Genomic DNA, 20,994 nt, shown 5'->3' with positions numbered 1-20,994 from the left:
CTAGGATTCCTAACCGGGTTGGTGGGCCTGGGAAGTTAACATTAAATGGCAAATGTTGTTCATGTTATTGCATCATGCATTCGTATATGTTTTAGACCCTCACTAGAAGTTTCATCTTCTAATGGGTTATGCCCCTAGAACATTCAACGTTCTAGTTGAGACTTGCAGTTTAGGCAAGGAGTAGATTGAGATATGACGGCACGTGATGGTGTGGCCGATGGATTCAGCGAGCTGACTCGGATATGTTTTAGCTGATGTTTTATTGATGATTAGCCTTGTTAGAATATTATGGATTCTTCATGTATTAAGTCTGTTAACGATATGATGTAATAAATTGCACGAATTATTTATGATATAATATAAGGTGAATTCAGGTATGTACCATATCAGGTTTAGATTATCGCTTCTGCATTTTTAATGATTTGCTAGGGGGTTTCCCTTTGACATATGGCATCTGATGTATGAGAAATGTATAAGGAAAGGGATTATGTATGGATACGATGGGCTCCAGCATAGTGACACGCCCTCTGAGAAGGTAGGGTGTTACAGAGGTGGCCATCAACTCGGTAGGCGAGGGTAAAATTGCTATTGCTTGTTGATGTATTTTCATGATGCATGGATATATTGGTTGTGGAAGCCTTGGGAATTATGTGGACAATTCCTTACTATAGGTGCATGTGCATAAGCATGGAAATGACTACATGATATGTATAATAATCATAGCATGGGAAATTGATCTAAATGGAAAACTTATGAGTTGTGTTGTATTGATATCTTCTCATAGAATTGTTGTTTACTCTATCTTGATTATCCATGCCTTTGATTCTATATCTCCATGCTTTGTAAATATACTTGTTGAGCCTTATGGCTCACTTTGTTATACTCTCATATCATTCCAAGTAAAGATAAAGTAGTGGTTCAGGGCGAGTCTAGTTGTAATACCTTGAATTTTTAAACTCAAATATGAGGTGATACCTAAGGTTATTAGGTTCTAATACTTAAGGAAATAGGTCATTTCAAAGAATTGTAGAAGCCTTGAGACAAAGGTTTAGTTTCTAAACTAGTGGCAAAATCATAAATATTAAAGTCGAGTAAAAGTGTAATTTATCTAAAATCTTGGGGTGCTAAGTGTAATTTATTCATTTTCCAGGGACCAAAAAGTGCAATTTTAAAAATAACCCGGGGACCAACTTGCAAAGGTCTAAGCTCAATTTCGTGAAAAGTTCGAGCCAAAGCATTGTTTCTTGAAACTTTAAAAATATCTTGGATTTCAAACTCAAATCAAATGTAGTTTTGGATAAAGTCTAAGTCCAAAGTCTTTTGCTTAGCCTCCAAGTGGGACACACGACACATTTTGGTTGGATGCACATGGGAGAAATGATGAACCTTATCACTTCGCGACACGTGGTGCGATTTGGTTCGCCGGAGTTTCCTATAAATAAGGGCTTTGGGGTTATTCATTTTGGACATTCTTCAAGAGGGGAAAGAAAGGGATTTTGGAGAGGGGAAACGCTAAAAAAATAGAGGAAAGAAACGAGGCTTATCGAAAAGTTCGAGCCTCTACCGTAAAGCATGCCAAACATCTGCAAAACTGCAAGGTAAGTCTAATTTCTTTCCATAATCTAGTAGAGGGATGAAAGAAGAGCATTTAGGAAAAAACGGGGGTCAAATCGGAGTTAAAATGAGAAAGTTATGGCTGAAATACCAAGAAGAGGTCAAGTTGTGCGATTTTTAAGGAAAGCGCGTGAGCTCACACGCCGGCGAGGAGCTGGGTGAGGGCCCGTCAACCACCTTTTGGAGGCACGTGACGGCGTGTAAGACCTCCTCTTGACCTGCAAATTTCCAGCGTTGACCCTATTTTAATTCCCTACAACCCTATGTAAAGTATTGTGAGTTTGGTTTACGAAATCTTGTGATATTTGCAGAAAACTATTCTCGAACGCTGGGAACAGTGCACCAACAAGCCCAAACCAGCAAGGTGAGTGATTCCTGCATGTTTTGTGACACTTTGAGCATTTGTTGCTTCACTTGTGTGTGGATGTTGGCTTGCATATCATGCCTTTGTGGCTTATATGTCATATTTTCCCTTGGCTATGCATATTCCTTCTGCTTTGTTATATATCAAGTTCGTGTTGGTGACTGTGGCTAGTTGTTGGGACATCATGGAAGATCTCGTGCTCTTGTGGTAAGCCAAGGAGTGACTATGATGACTGCGGGGGTGATTGCAACACCCTAGCATTGTTACCACAGAAGTGGATTTCATAATAGCATTATTGCATTTGCACGCACATACCTTTTCTTTTCTGATTCACTCACTTAGATATAATATCTAACTTGGGTTGATGCTCCTGGAACGTTCTACGTTCCAAGTATATTAGAAGTATCAGGTGTTTCAGGTTCCAGTTCAAAGCGTGGGCAAGAAGATGGAGCTTCATTGGCTTTGGGTTTTGATTTATTATATACCCATGTGATTGTACAGCGATGATGTATTGTAATAGCAGCTAACTCAAGTTTGTAATAAGTTTAAGGGTGCCCTATAGTTGTACTAAAGTGATAAGTTGTGTCTTTTGGAGTATTGAGAGTCTTTTATATTTCTTGTACTTGTAAAGAAAATATAGTGGAAACCCCTTTATTTAGCTTTGGTTAAACTTTCAGGTTCGATCCAATGCTTTCATTGGCAAGGGTTTCCATAACGCTCGTGGTGATGTTAGCTTACATTTTACATCGTTGTGTATTTGGAAAAGTGGGGCGTTACAGTTGGTATTAGAGCTAGAATAAATTGTTTACTTTGGGTTTGAGTTAATTAACTTTGAAGATGCAATAGTGATATGAGTTATTTTGAGTTTGATATGACTAATCTTGGAAGATATTTTGGTCTGTGACAAGGATGGATTCGCAGATAGAAGAAAACCAATTTCAGCGTGCCATCATTGGAGGATGGACCGCTTTGCTAGAAGGATGATATATGCATCCGGGGGAGAAGTTAGGAGAATTTTTGAATTTAGTTACCCCTACTTTACAAAAGTTTCCAACTTATGTGTTGAATCCCTATATGGTGGACTTACAAATATTCTATTTGATTTCCTTACTAACCCCAGAGTGATAGGACGCCGGAAACGATCTTCACATTTTGGGACCCTATGATGATTTTGAAACTTTTATTACCCATCTACGCGAGGTAGAGGCATACCTAAACCCTGTGGGGGAAGCGATAAACCAGAGTTGCGAAGAGGAACCTGAAGAATGAGATCTTACGCCACCTCCAGGATCAGAAACCGAGGAAGGGTAACTTTGTCCAAAGGAACAAATTTTGTTTTTTGAGGATGTAGACTTGTGGATGTGTGCAAAGGAAACAAGATAGTGTTTAGGCAAGTATAAATAAAGTAGTGCGTCAAAAATGGCTATGTACATATGTAATAGTGAAAATTTCTTACGAGTTGTATTTGCTACCATATTAGAAGAACTAACCATGAAGGCTTTACAGTGACAAAAAAAAAAAAAAAGTAAATGACATCTTGAAGAACATAGAGAATTTGATGGGTGAGTGGGATGCGTAGGTTAGAGAATGGTACAAGTAAATACTTAAATTAAGGTTCATTAGAATTACTAAGTGGTTTCAGGTGGTGAGAGACTATCTTTCTGATTTCATGTTTCACAGAGATTTGGAATTTGGGAATTTCTCGAGTTAGGTATTAACGCGATGAAGGTCTAGTAGGTACCTAGTTCATGAAATCCTGGTGCAAGTTTCTAGATGTGGGTATGTGGGATTTGCTGTATTAGTGGTCAGCTAGATCCACATGAGTCAGGAAAGTCGAGAATTTATGAACTCTGAGTTCCCATCTTATTAATTGGTTATGATTATTTCAGGATCATTTTATTACAAAAGTTTGCATGTTGAACTCATAATTTTAGAGCGTGATTATTTGCAGATGGTAAACACTCATCGAACCCGAAACCTTGGGCGCAGGAACAACACTCAAGTAGAGGACACGAGTGACAGGTCAGGTTATTCCCCAAAACTCTGATGCTAAAGACAGGTTCTAGAGGTTAAACCCGCCCATTTTTTGAGGAAAGGCAGGAGCCGACCCCTGTGAGAGAGAGTATTGGTTGGAACAGATTGAAAAGATCTTTGATTTCAATAGGTGTGAGGAAGTGGACAAAGTTGGTTGTGCTACATTCATGCTCCGGCATGAGGCTGACCAGTGGTGGAAAACCATGCAAAGGACCCTGCAAGATCTTGAGGGGCAAGGTACGCCTAGTATTACATGGATGCAATTTAAGGAACTTTTTAATACTAAGTATTTTCTCTTATGTAAGAAAATGAAAAAGGTTCGGGAATTTATGAACCTAAACTAGGTTGAGAACATGATTGTTGCCCAGTATGAAGACCATTTTACTCGGCTGATTAAGTACATGCCCATTTACAATTTGGATGAGGAGGTAAAGGCTCAGAAATTTCTTAGTGGACTAAAGTTGGAAATTCAGTTGACGTTAAGTTCTTCGAGGGCCCGCACATATGCAGAAGTGGTCCTACAAGCCCTAACCGTGGAAAGCAACCTCCACAGAATGAACGCCTTGAAGACAGAATTTCGGGAGCTTGAGGATAAGAAACTTGGGAAAAGACATGATCTTGGGGTTCAAGGAGAAAAATTCAAACACAAGGAGAACTGTCCCAGGTGTCAAAAATTTCATCCTGGAAAACCTTGTGATCGAGGGAATAAAAAATGTTATACTTGTGGAGGAAATGACCACATGTCTCGAGATTTCCCCAAAAGACCCGTGTGTTTTAATTGCCAGCCGACTAGCCATTTCTTTAAGGAATGCCCGCAAAGAAGAGGAGTTAATCAATCTCAGACAAACCAAGGAGGCCAAGAACCACGACGAGGCCGGGTGTATCATCTGACGAGGGAAGATGCCAACACAAGCCTAACAGTCGTACAAGGTACATTAATTTCCCCTTAGTGTGAGAGTTAGTCAACCCCAGGTCTACCCATTCACATGCAGGTGTCAACCTGAATTTCGACAGAATAAGGGATGCCGAATAGTAAGTTGGGTAGTTATGAGTCGAGGAATATTGTTAATTAATGTGTGTTAATTGTAACTTTGAGTATGGTTTGTGATTTTAAGAAATGTAATTGGGAATTAAAAGAAATGTGTGGTAAGGTTGCTCTAGATCATGTTACGGATTATTATGAGAATCTAGTAATGACATTTGGGATTAACGCACTTATAACCCTTATGACTTAATGATTGAGGTGTTCAAATCATACTTAGATTAGTTTGTGGTTGTATTTGTGGACGGATATCTAACTTGTTCTCCTCGAGAGTATTCAGCCATGAGAAAGTGCCGGTACCAGGAGTGTGATTATTGCATCGTGTGCTAAGTGGGCTTGGGAATTCAGAGGTTTGGAAAGGGGGTGATGGAATGGTAAATTGCATACATGGGTTGGGGTAGGTCATAACTGTGAATGGAATGTTTTCCTCGATATGGGCATGTGACATGTTGTGAGCTTGCTTAGGAAATGTGTTTTCCTGTAATAGCAAGCAATGGGATTGCAGTTCCCATACTTGGCCTTAAGGGAAGGGAAATTTTATTCTGGTTACTGACCTAGTCTTCGGTTTGGTATGCAGATTGTTGTACACCCCAAAATTGTGAGCAATTGGCTCTGATTTGATTATCCTGAATTCTGCCATTGCTGACGCAAATGCTAATGTAGTAGTGAGCATGCTTTGGCAGCTCTATGTGAAAAGGTCGAGGTTTCCATGATTGTTTGAGGAATTTACTTGGGGAAATAGATTCTGAGTGAGCTATGAAGGAAAATTTCGAGGACAAAATTCTTTTAAGGAGGGAAGGATGTAATACCTCGAATTTTTAAACTCAAATATGAGGTGATACTTAAGGTTATTAGGTTCAAGTCTCTATCGTAAAGCATGCCAAATGTCTATAAAACTGCAAGGTAAGTTTGATTTCTTCCATAATCTAGTAGAGGGATGAAAGAGGAGCATGTAGGAAAAAATGAGGGTCAAATCAGAGTTAAAACGAGACAGTTATGGCCAAAATACCAAGAAGAGGCGAAACTGTGCGATTTTTAAGGAAGGCGCGTGCAGCTCACACGCCGACAAGGGGCTGCACGTGAGGGCGCGTCAGCCACCTTTTAGCAGCACGTGAGGGCGTGTGAGATCTCCTCTTGACTTGGAAATTTGCAGCGTTGACCCTATTTTAATTCCATATAATCCTATGTAAAGTATTGTGAGTTTGGTTTACGAAATCTTGTGATATTTGCAGAAAACCATTCCCGAATGCTGGGAACAGTGCATCGACAAGCCCAAACCAGCAAGGTGAATGATTCCTGCATGTTTTGTGATACTTTGAGCATTTGTTGCTTCACTTGTGTGTGGATGTTGGCTTGCATATCATGCCTTTGTGGCTTACATGTCATATTTTCTCTTAGCTATGCATATTCTTTCTCCTTTGTCATATATCACGTTCGTGTTGGTGACTATGGCTAGTTGTTGGGACATCATGAAAGATCTCGTGCTCTTGTGGTGAGCTAAGGAGTGACTATGATGATGGCGGGGGTGATTGCAACACCCTGGCATTGCTACCACATGGGTGGATTTCATAATGGAATTATTGCATTTGCATGCACATACCTTTCCTTTTCTAATTCACTCACTTAGATATAATATCTAACTTGGGTTGATGCCCCTGGAACGTTCCATGTTTCAGGTATATTAGAAGTATTAGGTGTTTTAGGTTCCAGTTCAAAGCGTGGGCAAGGAGATTGAGCTTCATTAGCTTTGGGTTTTGATTTATTATATACCCGTGTGATTGTACAACGATGATGTATTGTAATAGGAGCTAGGGTACTCAAGTTTGTAATAAGATTAAAGGTGCCCTATAGTTGTACTACAGTGATAAGTTGTGTCTTTTGGAGTATTGAGAGTCTTTTATATTTCTTGTACTTGTAAAGAAAATATAGTAGAAACCCTTTTATCTAGCTTTGGTTAAGCTTTCAGGTTCTATCCAATGCTTCCGTTGGCAAGAGTTTCTATAACACCCGTGGTGATATTAGCTTATATTTTACGTCGTTGTGTATTTGGAAGGTGTTACCCTAGTGGGACTAGAGCCTAGTGTTAGAGGTGTGCAGAGATCTTCCAGATTAGATCATCTATGTTAGTGTGTGTGAAGAGGGCATGTGTGAGGAAATTTTATGTTGTAAAATTTGTTAGTGCCCTTATATTTCATTTTGTGTAGGCTATGGTGCCAAGATGCTGTAAACCTTTATGTTGGCTTCCGCTGAATTTATCTAAAGATTGTAATGTGGTGTTATACGTTATTGTTCTATATCATCCTTGTGAAGATCTCATTTCGGATATCCTATGTGTAATACCCAAGAAATTCTAAAAGGACTCAACGGTAATTTATCTTGGGACAAAAATGGAATTTAAGGATAAATAGATAGTATAAGGGTAATTTATTACCATATAAATGACTAAATCGACTGCCGGGAGTGCCCTGGAGCCGAGATGCCAAAGGAAAATGATGTGGCATTAACAAGCATCCCGAGATAGGATTTATGGTGGCGAAAGAAATTGAATCGGGAACAGTTTTCGGTACAGTAAAAATGTAGCTGCCAATTAGACTGCAATACCGAATTATTATAAACGACTTCCGGGAAGTCAACGGAAGCTTAAGGGGGCTTCGATTTTTTATGAAGAACAACCCTTCAGTGGTTTCAGGAAGAAACGAAAAGGTTTAGGGCCAAAACGAAGATTCGGGCCTAAGTGTAGTTTTCTGAAATTACCGGAGGGAGGTCAAAACGATAATTTCTTGGAATCTTCGGGGGTCAAATTGATGTTTTGGGACTTGAGGGTCTTAAATACAATATTGGAAAGTTCAGGGGTTAAGTAAAAAGGGCCAAAATGAGAAAGGCCAAAACTGGAGGGGCAAAAGTGCAATTTCTCAAAGATGGCAACAATGGGAAACCGACCAGGCCACGAGGGTCGCCGAAAGCCACTGGGTTTTCATGAGAGATGGTCGGGGAAGATTTTTGGTAAAGGGATGGGTCGACAATAGTCATCATAGTGGCCTGAAAAAGCAAAAAATCGACCAAAGAATTTGGCCGAATGGTCGATACCTGCAAATCGAGATTATGGTTGAATAAGGGAGCCTCAAGGTCGATCTAGGGGAGGTTTAGCCTCCTAAGGTGATGGGCAAGGCGGCCAAAGCCATTTTGAAGCTCGATGATCGCCTATAAATAGAAATTGAAGTGGCTGAAAGTTTCAAGACATGGAGCTTCAAATCGAGGCCGAAATCGAACGAATTGGGCAATGGGAATAAGGGGCTTTTGAAGCCCATGAGAAGTAGAATAATTCTGGAGATTTTGAGCTATTTTGGTTGAGGTTTGGTGAGGTTTCGAGAGGTCGCCGGAGTTTGGGGCGGACGCCTTGGCCAAATGTTCGAAGCCCCGATGGGAGGCCTTCCGATGCTCCTTTGAGGCTCAAACTTGGCCAAGAGGATCGACTAAAAGAGGGCTTTAAGATGGCATGGAAATCTCAGATCGCCGGTGACCGGAGCTCCGGAGAAGATGACCGGCGCGTGCCGGTCACGCGCTGCATCTCACGCGCGCCCAGTCGCCCTAGCATGTGTGGGCGCGTGCGGGCGCGTGGGGCTTGGGAAAATTCTAAAAAAAATATAAAAAAATATGGAAAATTATTTTACGGAGGTCTGTGCAAAAATATTTGAATTTGGGATTCTCGATGTCTCGATTTTTGAGCCAATGAGCCTCGTTTTGCGTGAAAACGCAACATTCGGGTAAGTTCAGTATTTTTCCCTTGAAGTTCATAGCCTATAATGAATTGTTGTGAAATTAGATTTTAGAAAATAGTCTCGAGGTATTTATTGGAATTTTCGGAGAGGAAAAATAAGAGAAAATGAAGAAAAATGAAATAAATGAAATATTGAGGATATTTAGTGATGAAATATCATTTTGATGAATGAGGTGATCGAGATGATATGATTTGTGTAACGTTTGAGAGTTGGCACGAGAATAGAGGTTGGGCACGTATATCGAGGCGATGCGCACTTTTCGAGGTGTCTTGGTCTTTAGGGCAAAAGTGAGTAATTTTATACCAAACATGGTTTTGTGAGTTTTCTTATCCTACATGATATGATTGTTTATTATACATGATATTTATGAAATATATGATTGCTTATATATGCATAATATTTACAAAATATATGATTCATTTTGTCATATTGCATGAAAAGTCGTGATAATTGCATGGCACGATATTATTGTCACATTGATATTTGTGCATGGGAATGGGATGTCACCCCCAGAGTCTAGCCGTAATTCCCCAAGGGCGTTGAGGGAATAACGTTAGGCTTATCCTACAGAGGTTCGGGATTTGCCTAGGATTCCTAGCTGGGCTTGCGGGCTAGGGAAGTTACACTAAGGGAAAATGTTGTTCATGTTATTGCATCATGCATTCGTATATATGTTTTGGACCCTCATTAGAAATTTCATCTTCTAATGGATTATGCCCCTGGAACATTCAACGTTCTAGTTTTAGATTTGCAGTTAGGGTAAGGAGCAGGTTGAGATATGACGGCGCGTGATGGCGTGGCTGATGATTCAACGAGCTAACTTAGATATGTTTTAGCTTATGCTTTATTGATGTTTAGCCTTGTTAAAATATTATAGAATCTCCATGTATTTATGTACTTCAATATTGAGAATATGATGTTAATTATGGTACGAATTCTTATGTTATAAATAAAGTGAGTTGATTATGTACCATATCAGGTTTCGATTATCGCTTCTGCATTTTTAATGATTTGCTGGGGGTTTTGTTTGGGACTCGGTAATTAAGGTTTAAGTTATGTACCGGGAAAGAAAGAAAAAAATAAATTATGTATATTTTGGGCCCCAGCATAGTGACACGCTCAGTAAGAGAAAAACGGAGTGTTACAGTTGGTATCAGAGCGAATTATTGAAGATATAGGAAATGTTTGAACCGTAAGTGACTCTAGTATAGTCGATATTAGAGCAAACCTAAGGAAAAGGTCGCGTGTGGCTAGATAAGTAAAGCCATCGTAAGATTTGGGTATTGATGGTTACTAGATAAGTGCGTTGTAGTGGAAGTGCATGTCTAAGAAAGTTTTGGCTAGAAAAGACTTGGTACTTAAGTGTGTCCATTTATGACCCACCTCTCTTTCCTGGGAACTTACCTGGTGTATTTTTCATGAGCAAACACTATTTCAGTAGAAAACTACTATTCCTAGTGAATAGTAGAATGCCTAATAGAAGCTAAGTTCAAGTGGAATGATCTAGTTATTGGAATAAGAATCCGATGAAATGATTCGAGTGTAAGATTGACTCGGTAACCGTGATTATGGATCCGAGAGAATTAGAGACTGATGATTTGATGTCATTAATTAAAATTATTGCAATGAGAAATGAGATAACTGCGGTTATCAAAGATGATCGGATCAGTGATGATTAGCTCGATGTGGCAAGGCCTAGCTGATGAGTTAGGATCGAAAGATAAGATTTTTGAGGATCATTTGGTATCCCGGAAATAAGATACGGGATCCCACGGATTGGATGAATGAGAGGCTAAAAAATGACCAAATGATGGCGCGTGAGTGCGTCAATTAATGAGCCGAAAATAGTGCAACTGATATGACTCGCAAAGACGGGATAGGAAACCTTAGCAACATGACGGCACTACTAGTCGGTGTTCGCAGTGACAGATCTGGATCTAGGGACCAAGGCAGAAGACTTGTGATGAGCTTACGATCAACGTACCGGGGAAGCTAGTTGGTTGTCTCGCGGTATGGGTCTGGGACCCAGGGTCTAAGTTGCTTAGTGTACTGCTGAGGAGACGATCGGATGCTGAAGACCTGGGGCAAACTAGTAAGGTCTGTACCTTATGAGAGAGATCTAAGTTCCAATGGTCTAGGATGAGAGGTGTACTGCTAGTTATGATTGATCGAGGTCGGAAGCCTCGAAAATCGAAATGGGATAGATTGAATATGGATTGTGTGTCCTATTTAAGGATTGCATTGGGGTTCGTAGTCATCTTGGGAGTAGGTGACATGACGAACGGTCCAAGACTCGAGGGATAGAATACCTCGGTGTCTAGTATGACAATGGGATCATGAGATTATCGTCTTGGGTGGCTCAAAGGGAAAGCTACCTGACGTATGAAATGGAAAGGAAAGATGCATGCTCGTAAGCTGTATAGGCGCTACCTATGAGGTGATGGAATCACCAGGCCATGATGAGGGCCTAAAAAGAATGTTCTTGCAAAAGGAGTTAGACTCAGGGCAGCGATAATGAATGATAGTTCTTAGAGGACTACGATAAGACCGTGCAATTTTCACTTGGGATGTACCCATGTGAGGGTCGACGTATGATGTAGGAGTAAGCCTACCATATGATGGGGGGGATGATGACAGCTGAAAAGTAGTGCCTACGAAGAACTAATTTAATGGTCGGGTGCTGATAGTCAACTGGATTTGAAGAACGAAATGTGAGAGTCAAGGGATTCTCGATATGAGATTTCAGGTAGTGGAGCATAACCGGTCCAAAGGCTTGACCGATGAGTTCTGAAATGATAGTCTTGACTCAAAGTAGAGTTCAGGCACTAAAAAAGAAAGAGGTGTTTGATGGTTATATCGACCGTAAAGGAATGATAAGGAGGCCTAGTCAATAGGGGTTGTGACTACGTTTCAGTGTGCCAAATGAACCTGCATAATTAGGTAAAGTGGTCGGTAGTTAACCTGACGAGTAGAGCTTGAAAGCACCGTGATGAATGATGGATAGAAAGCCATGATGGCAAAGGAAATCGAGTTCTTGGAAGATAATTGGAACCAAATATTGTGATCTGATTTGGGATCTTCGAAGATAAATCGATTCGAGATTTTTAAGGAATTTCCTTAAAAGAATCGATTGAGGATCTAAGGAGTCGTGATGGAACTTTAGAGTTTCAAAAAGAAATCCAGTGAGGATTGGAGTACCGTGGGTAACGTAAGTACCTGCCTACTCTAGTTGGTAGCATAGTTGTGGATTGATGTCTTGAAAATTATGTGAATCCTTGACGTGATTAAGAGAATCAAGATGATGACAGATGTGCAAAGATGACGGGTCGTAGTAGAAGAAGCTACAGGCCCAAATTAATTGAGGATCCGAGATTTTCAATTTTGGAGATTGGAACTCTCGTATGGCTAGACAGTTGGTCTAGGTAGCCAGTAGGCAAGTTGAGAGATGTATAGCTAGACAATCATTAAGATGATGTCAGCAAGTTATGAAAATAAATGAGCCTATGGATAGGAGGTATAAGCACTTGCGGTCAGAGAAAGTCATAAGAGAAATGGAAAATGACTAGGATATATTCTTGGAAGATTTAGTGGGATTATTTCTTAGTGATAAAATTGCCAATGAAAGCTTGAGGTTATTGGATGCTTAGTTATGTGTGACTTGATTAAGAATGTAAATTATCAGGTGATAATTAAGAGATGATGTTTTTATCTCGATTTGATGAATTATTAAAACAGCTGCAAGAGGTTGAGATGTTTTATGATCAACATGCAATCGAGAATAAGGGAATGAGACGTTAAAGTATCCAAAGCATAATATTCATTCCATATGTTCAAACGGTTACAAGAAATCAAGCCGTACAATTACTCAAAGGAAAAAGGAAACCATAAAACTGATGATAATGCCGATGCTCAGTGACGACGACGGTTGCCAAACATGACAGGTCCCAGCTCATCAATGTCATCTGGGGGTGGCATCTGGCTACTACTGGCTTCATCAGGGTAAGGTGGAAGAGTAGTCTCTAAGACATTGGGATAAGGGGCATCATCTGGAATGATAGGAAGATCAAAATTCCATCTCGGGTTTTGATCAGGTTGAGGAGCAGGCTGGGGATGTGAAGAATAATATGCAAATAGTAAATTCTGCAAGTAAGCTCGATAAGCTTGCAAGTCACTAACCTGCTGCTAAAGGGCTAGAATGTGAGATACACAGCCATAGATAGGATCCTGAAGCCGGGCTTGAGCTTCAAATAAGAGTGTCATAACAGCTACAAGCCGATCACTTACTAGAAGATGAGCCAAGAGGATGGAGGCAATTCTGGCACCAAAAATGTTGTGGATGGAAGCAAAATGAGCGAATCCTTCCTTATGACAGAAATAAGGAGCAAAGATACAGTGTGGAGAACACTGTCTCCTCAAAACTCAGCAGGCACCGCATCGAAACGGGTCAAACGCTAGCATAATAGATCTAGGTTTTGGCTTAGATCTGGATAAATCAGATATGGGTCAGATCTAAATGGATAGGTCAAAACAGATATGGGTTAGATCTAATGAGTCGAAACAGGGATGGGTCAAACCTGAAGCGGATCGAGTCGAGCCAAGTTGGGTCGGATCGACCCAAATCTGGTAGCAGCGGTAGGGATGGCGACGGTCGCGATGGCGGCCAAGGGAGGCCGGGCGATGGCCGGCAGCTACGTGGTAGAGCAAGCGGTGACGGCGACGGCCGGATCTGGCCGATGGAGGGCTGTTTGGGCCATCGGAGATGGCAATTGATGGCTTGGGCACGAAGAAACCGCACGGTGGCTCGCGGCCGAGGGCGGAGCAAGCGCCAGCGGCGGTTGCAGAGGGGGCAGCGGAGGCCATCGGAGGTGGTGGCGACGCTGGAAGGCGGCGGTTCACGCATAGGGTCGGTGCGTTGCAAAGGAAGAATAAGAAGAAGAAGAAAGAAGAAGAAAGAAGAAATAAGAAAGAAAAAGAAAGAAGAAATAAGAAAGAAAAAGAAATGAAATAAAAAAAAAAAGGGTTGGGAGAAGAAAAATAATTTTTTTTCTTCCTTATGGGAAAACGTGTTTTATTATTCCAAAAATTTTGGCAAGAAAAAAAAAAATCCGGACGCACGAAAGTCGAGTTCAGGGCTTTTCGGGTATTTATAGTCCCTACCCTATGATTCGGAACATGGAGCAACGTAGGGTTCGAAATGAAATTTTTAGGAATCAGGTTTCGAAATAGAATGCTAAGATGCTTCGAAATAAGATGTTTCGACAAACTGTTGTCAGAAGGCAATAATGGGACACTTTGTAATAATTATGTCCACAATAGGACTCATGAGAAGAGTCTAATAGGAATAACCTCGCGGGTGCAGTAAGAGGTTATGATAACTCAAAGGATCGGGTTATATGATTAGTGCAACATGACCGAATAATGGCATGCGGATCATGTCAAGGCACAGAAAGGACTACCCGATATATGACTTGGAGTTGGCAAATGTGGTATGTGCTCTCGAAGTTATAAAGACATTATCGAAATAGAATGGTGGGACATTTTGATGTGCTCACGAACAACGAGGAGCCTGAGGTATGAGTTCTCACAGAAAGAGTTGAACGAGAGGTAGGGACGATTGATGGAGTTCCTTAAGGACTACGACTGCACTACTTCGTATCACTGGGCGCGTGGCAGAGAAGTGCCCAACGCAGGATCTGGTGGATAGATGTGAGTGTCAGATGAGTTTGGAGGCTTGTTGGCCTGCCGACTATGATGGTAGTGCCGAAGGGATTGTCTATTTTTATGGCTAGCCTGGTCGTTTAGCTGGATCTGGTGAACAAGATACAGAAGGCATATGTGGTTGACAAGTGTACTTGTCTGTGGAATGATGATATGGCCAGCCCAAGGTCTATGATTTTTGAAATGCGAGAAGGCATTCTCAAAGTTTCGGGGTAGAATGTGTTTTTCCTAAAATGATTAAAAGATGTGTGGTCGTCCGAAAAGAGCCACAAAAGAAAAATGATGTGAATGACACAGTATGCTTGTAAGCATTAGACGTGTAAGAAACGCAAACCGAGGTGTTTGTCAAGGATCAAATAGATATTTGATTTTGAAGTATTCAGGTAATGAACTATGTTATGTCTTAGTTACCTTAACGGTCAGATGAAAATTTCGAGGACAAAATTTCTTTAAGGAGGGGTGAATGTAATACCCGAGAAATTCTAAAAAGACTCAAGGGTAATTTATCTTGGGGCAAAAATAGAATTTAAGGATAAATAGAGAGTATAAGGGTAATTTATTACCGTATGAATGACTAAATCGATTGCCGGGAGTGTCTTGGAGCCGAGATGCCAAAGGAAAATGATGTGGCATGAACAAGCACCCCGAAATAGGATTTATGGTGCCGAAAGAAATTGAATCGGAAACAGTTTTCTGTACAGCAAAAATACAGTTGCCAATTAGGCTGTAATATCGAATTATTATAGACAACTTCCGGGAAGTCAACGGAAGCTTGAGGGGGCTTTGATTTTTCATGAAGAACAACCCTTCAGTGGTTTCAGGAAGAAACGAAGAGGTTTAGGGCCAAAACGAAGATTCGGGCCTAAGTGCAGTTTTCTGAAATTACCGAAGGGAGGTCAAAACGATAATTTCTTGGAATCTTCGGGGGTCAAATTGATGTTTTGGGACTTGAGGGTCTTAAATGCAATATTGGAAAGTTTAGGGGCTAAGTAAAAAGGGCCAAATGAGAAAGGCCAAAATTGGAGGGGCCAAAGTGCAATTTCTCAAAGATGGCAACAATGGGAAACCGACCAGGCCACGAGGGTCGCCGAAAGCCACTGGGTTTTCACGAGGGATGGTCGGGGAACATTTTTGGTAAAGGGATGGGTCGATAATAGTCATCATAGTGGCCTGAAAAAGCAAAACAATCGACCAAAGAATTCGGCCGAATGGTCGATACCTGCAAATCGAGATTATGGTTGGATAAAGGAGCCTCAAGGCCGATCTAGGGGAGGTTTAGCCTCCTAAGGTGATGGGCAAGGCGGCCAAAGCCATTTTGAAGCTCGATGATCGCCTATAAATAGAGCTCGAATTGGGCCAAAAGTTTCAAGAAATGGAGCTTCAAATCGAGGTCGAAATCGAACGAATTGGGCAATGGGAATAAGGGGCTTTTGAAGCCCATGAGAGGTAGAATAATTCTGGAGATTTTGAGCTATTTTGGTTGAGGTTTGGTGAGGTTTCGAGAGGTCGCCGGAGTTTGGGGCGGACGCCTTGGCCGAATGTTCAAAGCCCCGATGGGAGGCCTTCCGGTGTTCCTTTGAGGTTCAAACTTGGCCAAGAGGATCGACTAGAAGAGAGCTTTAAGATGGTATGGAAATCTCATATTGCCGACGACCGGAGCGTCGGAGAAGATGACCGGCGCGTGCCGGTCACGCACTGCATCTCACACGCGCCCAGTCGCCCTAGCACGTGTGGGTGCGTGGGGCTTGGGAAAATTCTGAAAAAAATATAGAAAAATCTGGAAAATTATTTTACGGAGGTCTGTGCAAAAAGATTTGAATTTGGGATTCCTGATGTCTCGATTATGGAGCCAAGAGCCTCATTTTGCGTGAAAACGCAACATCCGGGTAAGTTTAGTATTTTTCCCTTGAAGTTCATAGCCTATAATGAATTTTTGTGAAATTAGATTTGAGAAAATAGTCTCGAGGTATTTATTGGAATTTTTGGAGAGGAAAAATGAGAGAAAATGAAGAAAAATGAAATAAATGGAATATTGAGGATATTTAGTGATGAAATATCATTTTGATGAATGAGGTGATCGAGATGATGTGATTTGTGCAACGTTTGAGAGTTGGCACAAGAATCGAGGTCAGACACGCATATCGAGGCGATGCGCGCTTTTCGAGGTGTCTTGGTCTTTAGGGCAAAAGTGAGTAATTTTATACCAAACATGGTTTTGTGAGTTTTTCTATCCTACATGATATGATTGTTTATTATGCATGATATTTATGAAATATATGATTGCTTATATATGCATAATATTTAGGAAAGATATGATTCATTTTGTCATATTGCATGAAAAGTCGTGATAATTGCATAGCACGATATTATTGTCACATTGATATTTGTGCATGGGAATAGGATGTCGCTCCCAGAGTGTAGCTGTAATTCCCCAAAGTCGTTGAGGGAATAACGTTAGGCTTATCCTACAGAGATTCGAGATTTACCTAGGATTCCTAGTCGGGCTTGCGGGCCAGGGAAGTTACACTAAGGGCAAATGTTGTTCATGTTATTGCATCATGCATTCGTATATATGTTTTGGACCCTCACTAGAAGTTTTATCTTCTAATGGGTTATGCCCCTAGAACATTCAACGTTCCAGTTTTAGACTTGCAGTTAGGGCAAGAAGCAGGTTGAGATATGACGGCACATGATAGCGTGGCCGATGATTCAGCGAGCTGACTCGGATATGTTTTAGCTGATGCTTTATTGATGTTTAGCCTTGTTAAAATATTATGGAATTTTCATATATTTATGTATTTCAATATTGAGGATATGATGTTAATTATGGTACGAATTCTTATGTTATAAATAAAGTGAGTTGATTATGTACTATATCAGGTTTCGATTATCGCTTCTGCATTTTTAATGATTTGCTGGGGGTTTTGTTCGGGACTCGATACTTAAGGTTTAAGTTATGTACCGGGAAAGAAAGAAAAAAATAAATTATGTATATTTTGGGCCCCAGCATAGTGACACGCTCGGTAAGAGAAAAGCGAGGTGTTACACTATGCTAGCGGGATTATCCGAGAGTGGGCCACTACAGAGTTAATGAGTTTGATTCATCCATGGCTTTCACTTAGTTGGGATATTAGTAATGGAATAACTGAGTTGTATGATAATCATCAACGAAATAGGTTCACTATGAATTAAATTGATTATCTTTTAGATTATGTTGATATGTTGTTAGACGTCACTCAAGATTATTAGGGTATTTTGAGAAAATGAAGAGATTCTCAAAACAAATTGAAGAGTTTGATTGACATCAAAAGAGTTGGATGTTTCTTTATTGCTACTTAGTGGTGAACCTAGAAAGTCAAACTTAAAAAAGCAAAGGGACCGAAATAACAATTGTGGGGCTTGGGTTGTGTTTTCGATACCATTAAGAATTAATGGAAAGTTTAATTGTCATTAAGAGTTAATGCCAAATTTGTATGAATTGAGTAAGGACCTTTTAGTAACAAACACCAAATTGTCGTCGACTCATTTCATAAATTATCAACTGTTTTTAAAATGTTAAAAATCGTCGACAATTTATGTTTGGCATATTATGCATGAAAGGTTCAAGAGTTAGTGGAATGTTTACTAACTCCTATGTCACTTGTTAATCGCTCAGGCTACATGGTTTTGCAATCGATTATACCATAATCTGCCACTTAATTTTCCACTTTAGCATATAAATTAAGAGATTAAAAAAGAAGAAGAAGGCTGGCAATATTCTTGAATTACATATTGCTCTTCCTCCTTCTTGATTTCTTCTTCTTTTGCTTATTCTTTTTCTTTCTCTCAAATTGCTCAAGAGTTGACGTTTGGTTTTTGAAACTAAGAACTACAAGCCTAAACGTACCTTTGCAGCTTTCAACTAGCACAAAAGGGAACTTCAAGGGGTTTTGGAAGCTACACTAGTGTGGATCAACTAGACCCTTCACACTTGAGGAGGATAAGGTCTCTTGTGAAATTTCTCTTAAATCAAATTTTGATTGTTCAAGAGGTAACTTTAATGAACTGTTCAATTTCTTTGAATGGTTATTGTATATTGCTATCCAAACTTCATATAGTTTCATGGATATTTTTGGTTGCTTACATTAGATGTGAAAGTTTTTAAAACCCTACGCACCTATATGAGATCTTGAATAATTTCATATCCCGAACTGCAAAAAACAAGTATAGTTCGAACTAAAAAGTAATTTAATTCATAAATAAATTATATAAGAATATATTATTCTCCCATGAAACGAAAATTAAAATTATTAAGTGACAACTTGACCAACCGGGAGTAGGGCATTGGGCAGGACTTTCTATGTCTCCTCCACATTGTTGCTTCTCCAACTTCTCTGAGTTCTCCAACTTGGTAGGAACATCTAAATGTAAAATGGCAGAAGAACATAATAAGCAAAAAAGAAAAAAAAAATGTATAACCATGAGAATACAAATAAACCCCACCCTGACGTATTACAGACTATGATTTGAATTAAGGTGGAAATGAAAAATTGCTTGCTAGCATGCATGAAAAACCAACTTTACCACCTTGTCCATAATTCCTAGCATCATTATGTGACAACATTGATGTTGTAGTTGTATTTATTTATGTGTTATACTAAGTACGAGAAAAGAGATGGAAGGAATTAAAACACTAACGGGAGTAGATGAAGCGTTGGCAGAAGTTGAAGGCTAGTCCACTTGGGAAGGCAGAAGACTTGAGCGCCATTCTGTTGAGAAGACTCACATCCTCGACAGCTAACTTCGGATGTCTCCGAATCAACATTAAAGCAATGTCTGTAACAAGAAGTCCAATTTCCAACCATCACTTTTAGACTTAATTATCAAAACTTGCATTAACTACCACTTCTAATTTAAATAATATATAAAACTAAACGATAAGGAAATGAAGATAACATGATGGCCGCCTCACTGCCTCACTTCCTACGGGGGACTAAATTTGAAAAGAATAAATTACACTTTGCACTTGAGGTCCTTCTATTTTTAAAAAATCTGGAAAGGTAAAATGACTATTTTGTCTTGTCTTTCCAAAGCTCTTTCTTTCTCTCTCTAAAATGAAAATTGAAAAATTAAAAAAAAAAAAAAACAAAAAACAAAAAAACAGACATTGGCAGCCACTACCATAGTTGACCAACACCAATGACTAAACCAAATTCTCAGGTTACCTATTGGTGAATCTTATTTAAGTTCAACCATTGCCAAATCTAGCAAGCTACGGGTGACCATTGTTTTAAAGTCAATTTCGTAAGGCACCCTTGAGATTTGGCAAAAAGGCCCCAATTAATCATCCCTATGTTTTTGAAAATAATATATACAAGTTCCTTACACTTAACAAATAAAGTAAAATGACAATTTAGCACTTATATTTTAAGATATTTTTTCCCATTTTTTTCTCTCTCTCTTTTTTCTTTTTCTTTCCTTTGGCACATTTGTTTCTTTCTTATATCACCAATGGTCTTCCAATGATTGGCCATTGGTAATAGAGAGGAAATTGGAATCATGTCATCATTCGTGGTGGATGGGAGTTCTTCACCTATCAGGTATCTAGTTTTCATTTTTGCTTATTTAATTTCCTTTTTATATTGTTAGTTAATCATAGTTAAATATTTGAATTCAATCAATGGTGGTGGCCAGCAATGGTCAAGCATCATCGATTTTTTTCTTTTTTTTTTTTTAATTTTTTCTGAAATCACAAGAGAGATGTGAGAGAAATAAAGTAAAATGATGATTTTACTCTTTTATAATGGTTAATGAGGACTTCGCAATTAGGATAACTTTTTATTTTCTCCAAATGCTTTTGTCCACAAATAACTGATACTTGTGTAGGAGTGAATGGAGAGGAACGAAGAAGAAAGACATACCATAAAGTCCACCGATAATTAGGGAGTGGATGAGCTCGAAGCCTAATTTACCGATGAAGGGCCTAGGATCAATGTCTTCTTTGGTGACACTCAATAAGTAAGATACCATCTCTCTATTGGCCATAAAAGCAGCTGCACCTAGAGGTACTCCGTCGGAATCACGACCAATGTAAGGCAGGCGAGGGTTCTTGTTCACCAACATCATGGCTGCCTCTATATTCCCAGCACACGCTGCCCTGTGCAAGATTGTCTGCTCTTTCCCGTGTTCAAACTGCTCCAGATCCTCTTCCGACATCTTCCCCAAGAGCCCCTTCACAACTTTGTTCCTGTGCGGGGACCTCACCGCTAGCATTAGTGGCGTTTCTAAGGCCGTATCGATTTTGGCCTTGATTGCATCGGGTTCTTTTTCTAGGAATTTCTTCACACCCTCCCAGTCGCCCTCTTGCACTGCTTGGTACAATGGGAAGTAATGGCTCAGATTGATCCCTGCTTCTCTAGAGCTTGTTTCTCCCATCTTCAGCTCTACGTACAAAATATATCCAA

At 40.0% G+C, this 20,994-nt stretch overlaps 1 protein-coding gene across 1 annotated transcript in view; it reads right to left on the bottom strand.

The window, feature by feature from the left end:
- LOC127805950 (uncharacterized) overlaps window positions 1-20,994 on the bottom strand; it is a 58,170-nt gene that overhangs the window by 36,333 nt on the left and 843 nt on the right. The window contains exons 2-4 of the mRNA XM_052342805.1: window positions 20,452-20,973; window positions 19,229-19,366; window positions 18,862-18,951 (exon numbers count right to left, since the gene is read on the bottom strand). Of these exons, the coding sequence (XP_052198765.1) occupies window positions 18,862-18,951; window positions 19,229-19,366; window positions 20,452-20,973 (750 nt within the window). The remainder of the gene's footprint in view (window positions 1-18,861; window positions 18,952-19,228; window positions 19,367-20,451; window positions 20,974-20,994) is intronic.

Source organism: Diospyros lotus, chromosome 7 (genome assembly GCF_014633365.1).
Source record: "Diospyros lotus cultivar Yz01 chromosome 7, ASM1463336v1, whole genome shotgun sequence".
In the NCBI taxonomy this organism is placed as follows: domain Eukaryota; kingdom Viridiplantae; phylum Streptophyta; class Magnoliopsida; order Ericales; family Ebenaceae; genus Diospyros; species Diospyros lotus.
The sequence above is the reverse complement of the archived record's forward strand: the minus strand, read 5'-3'. Positions and strand labels throughout refer to the sequence as shown.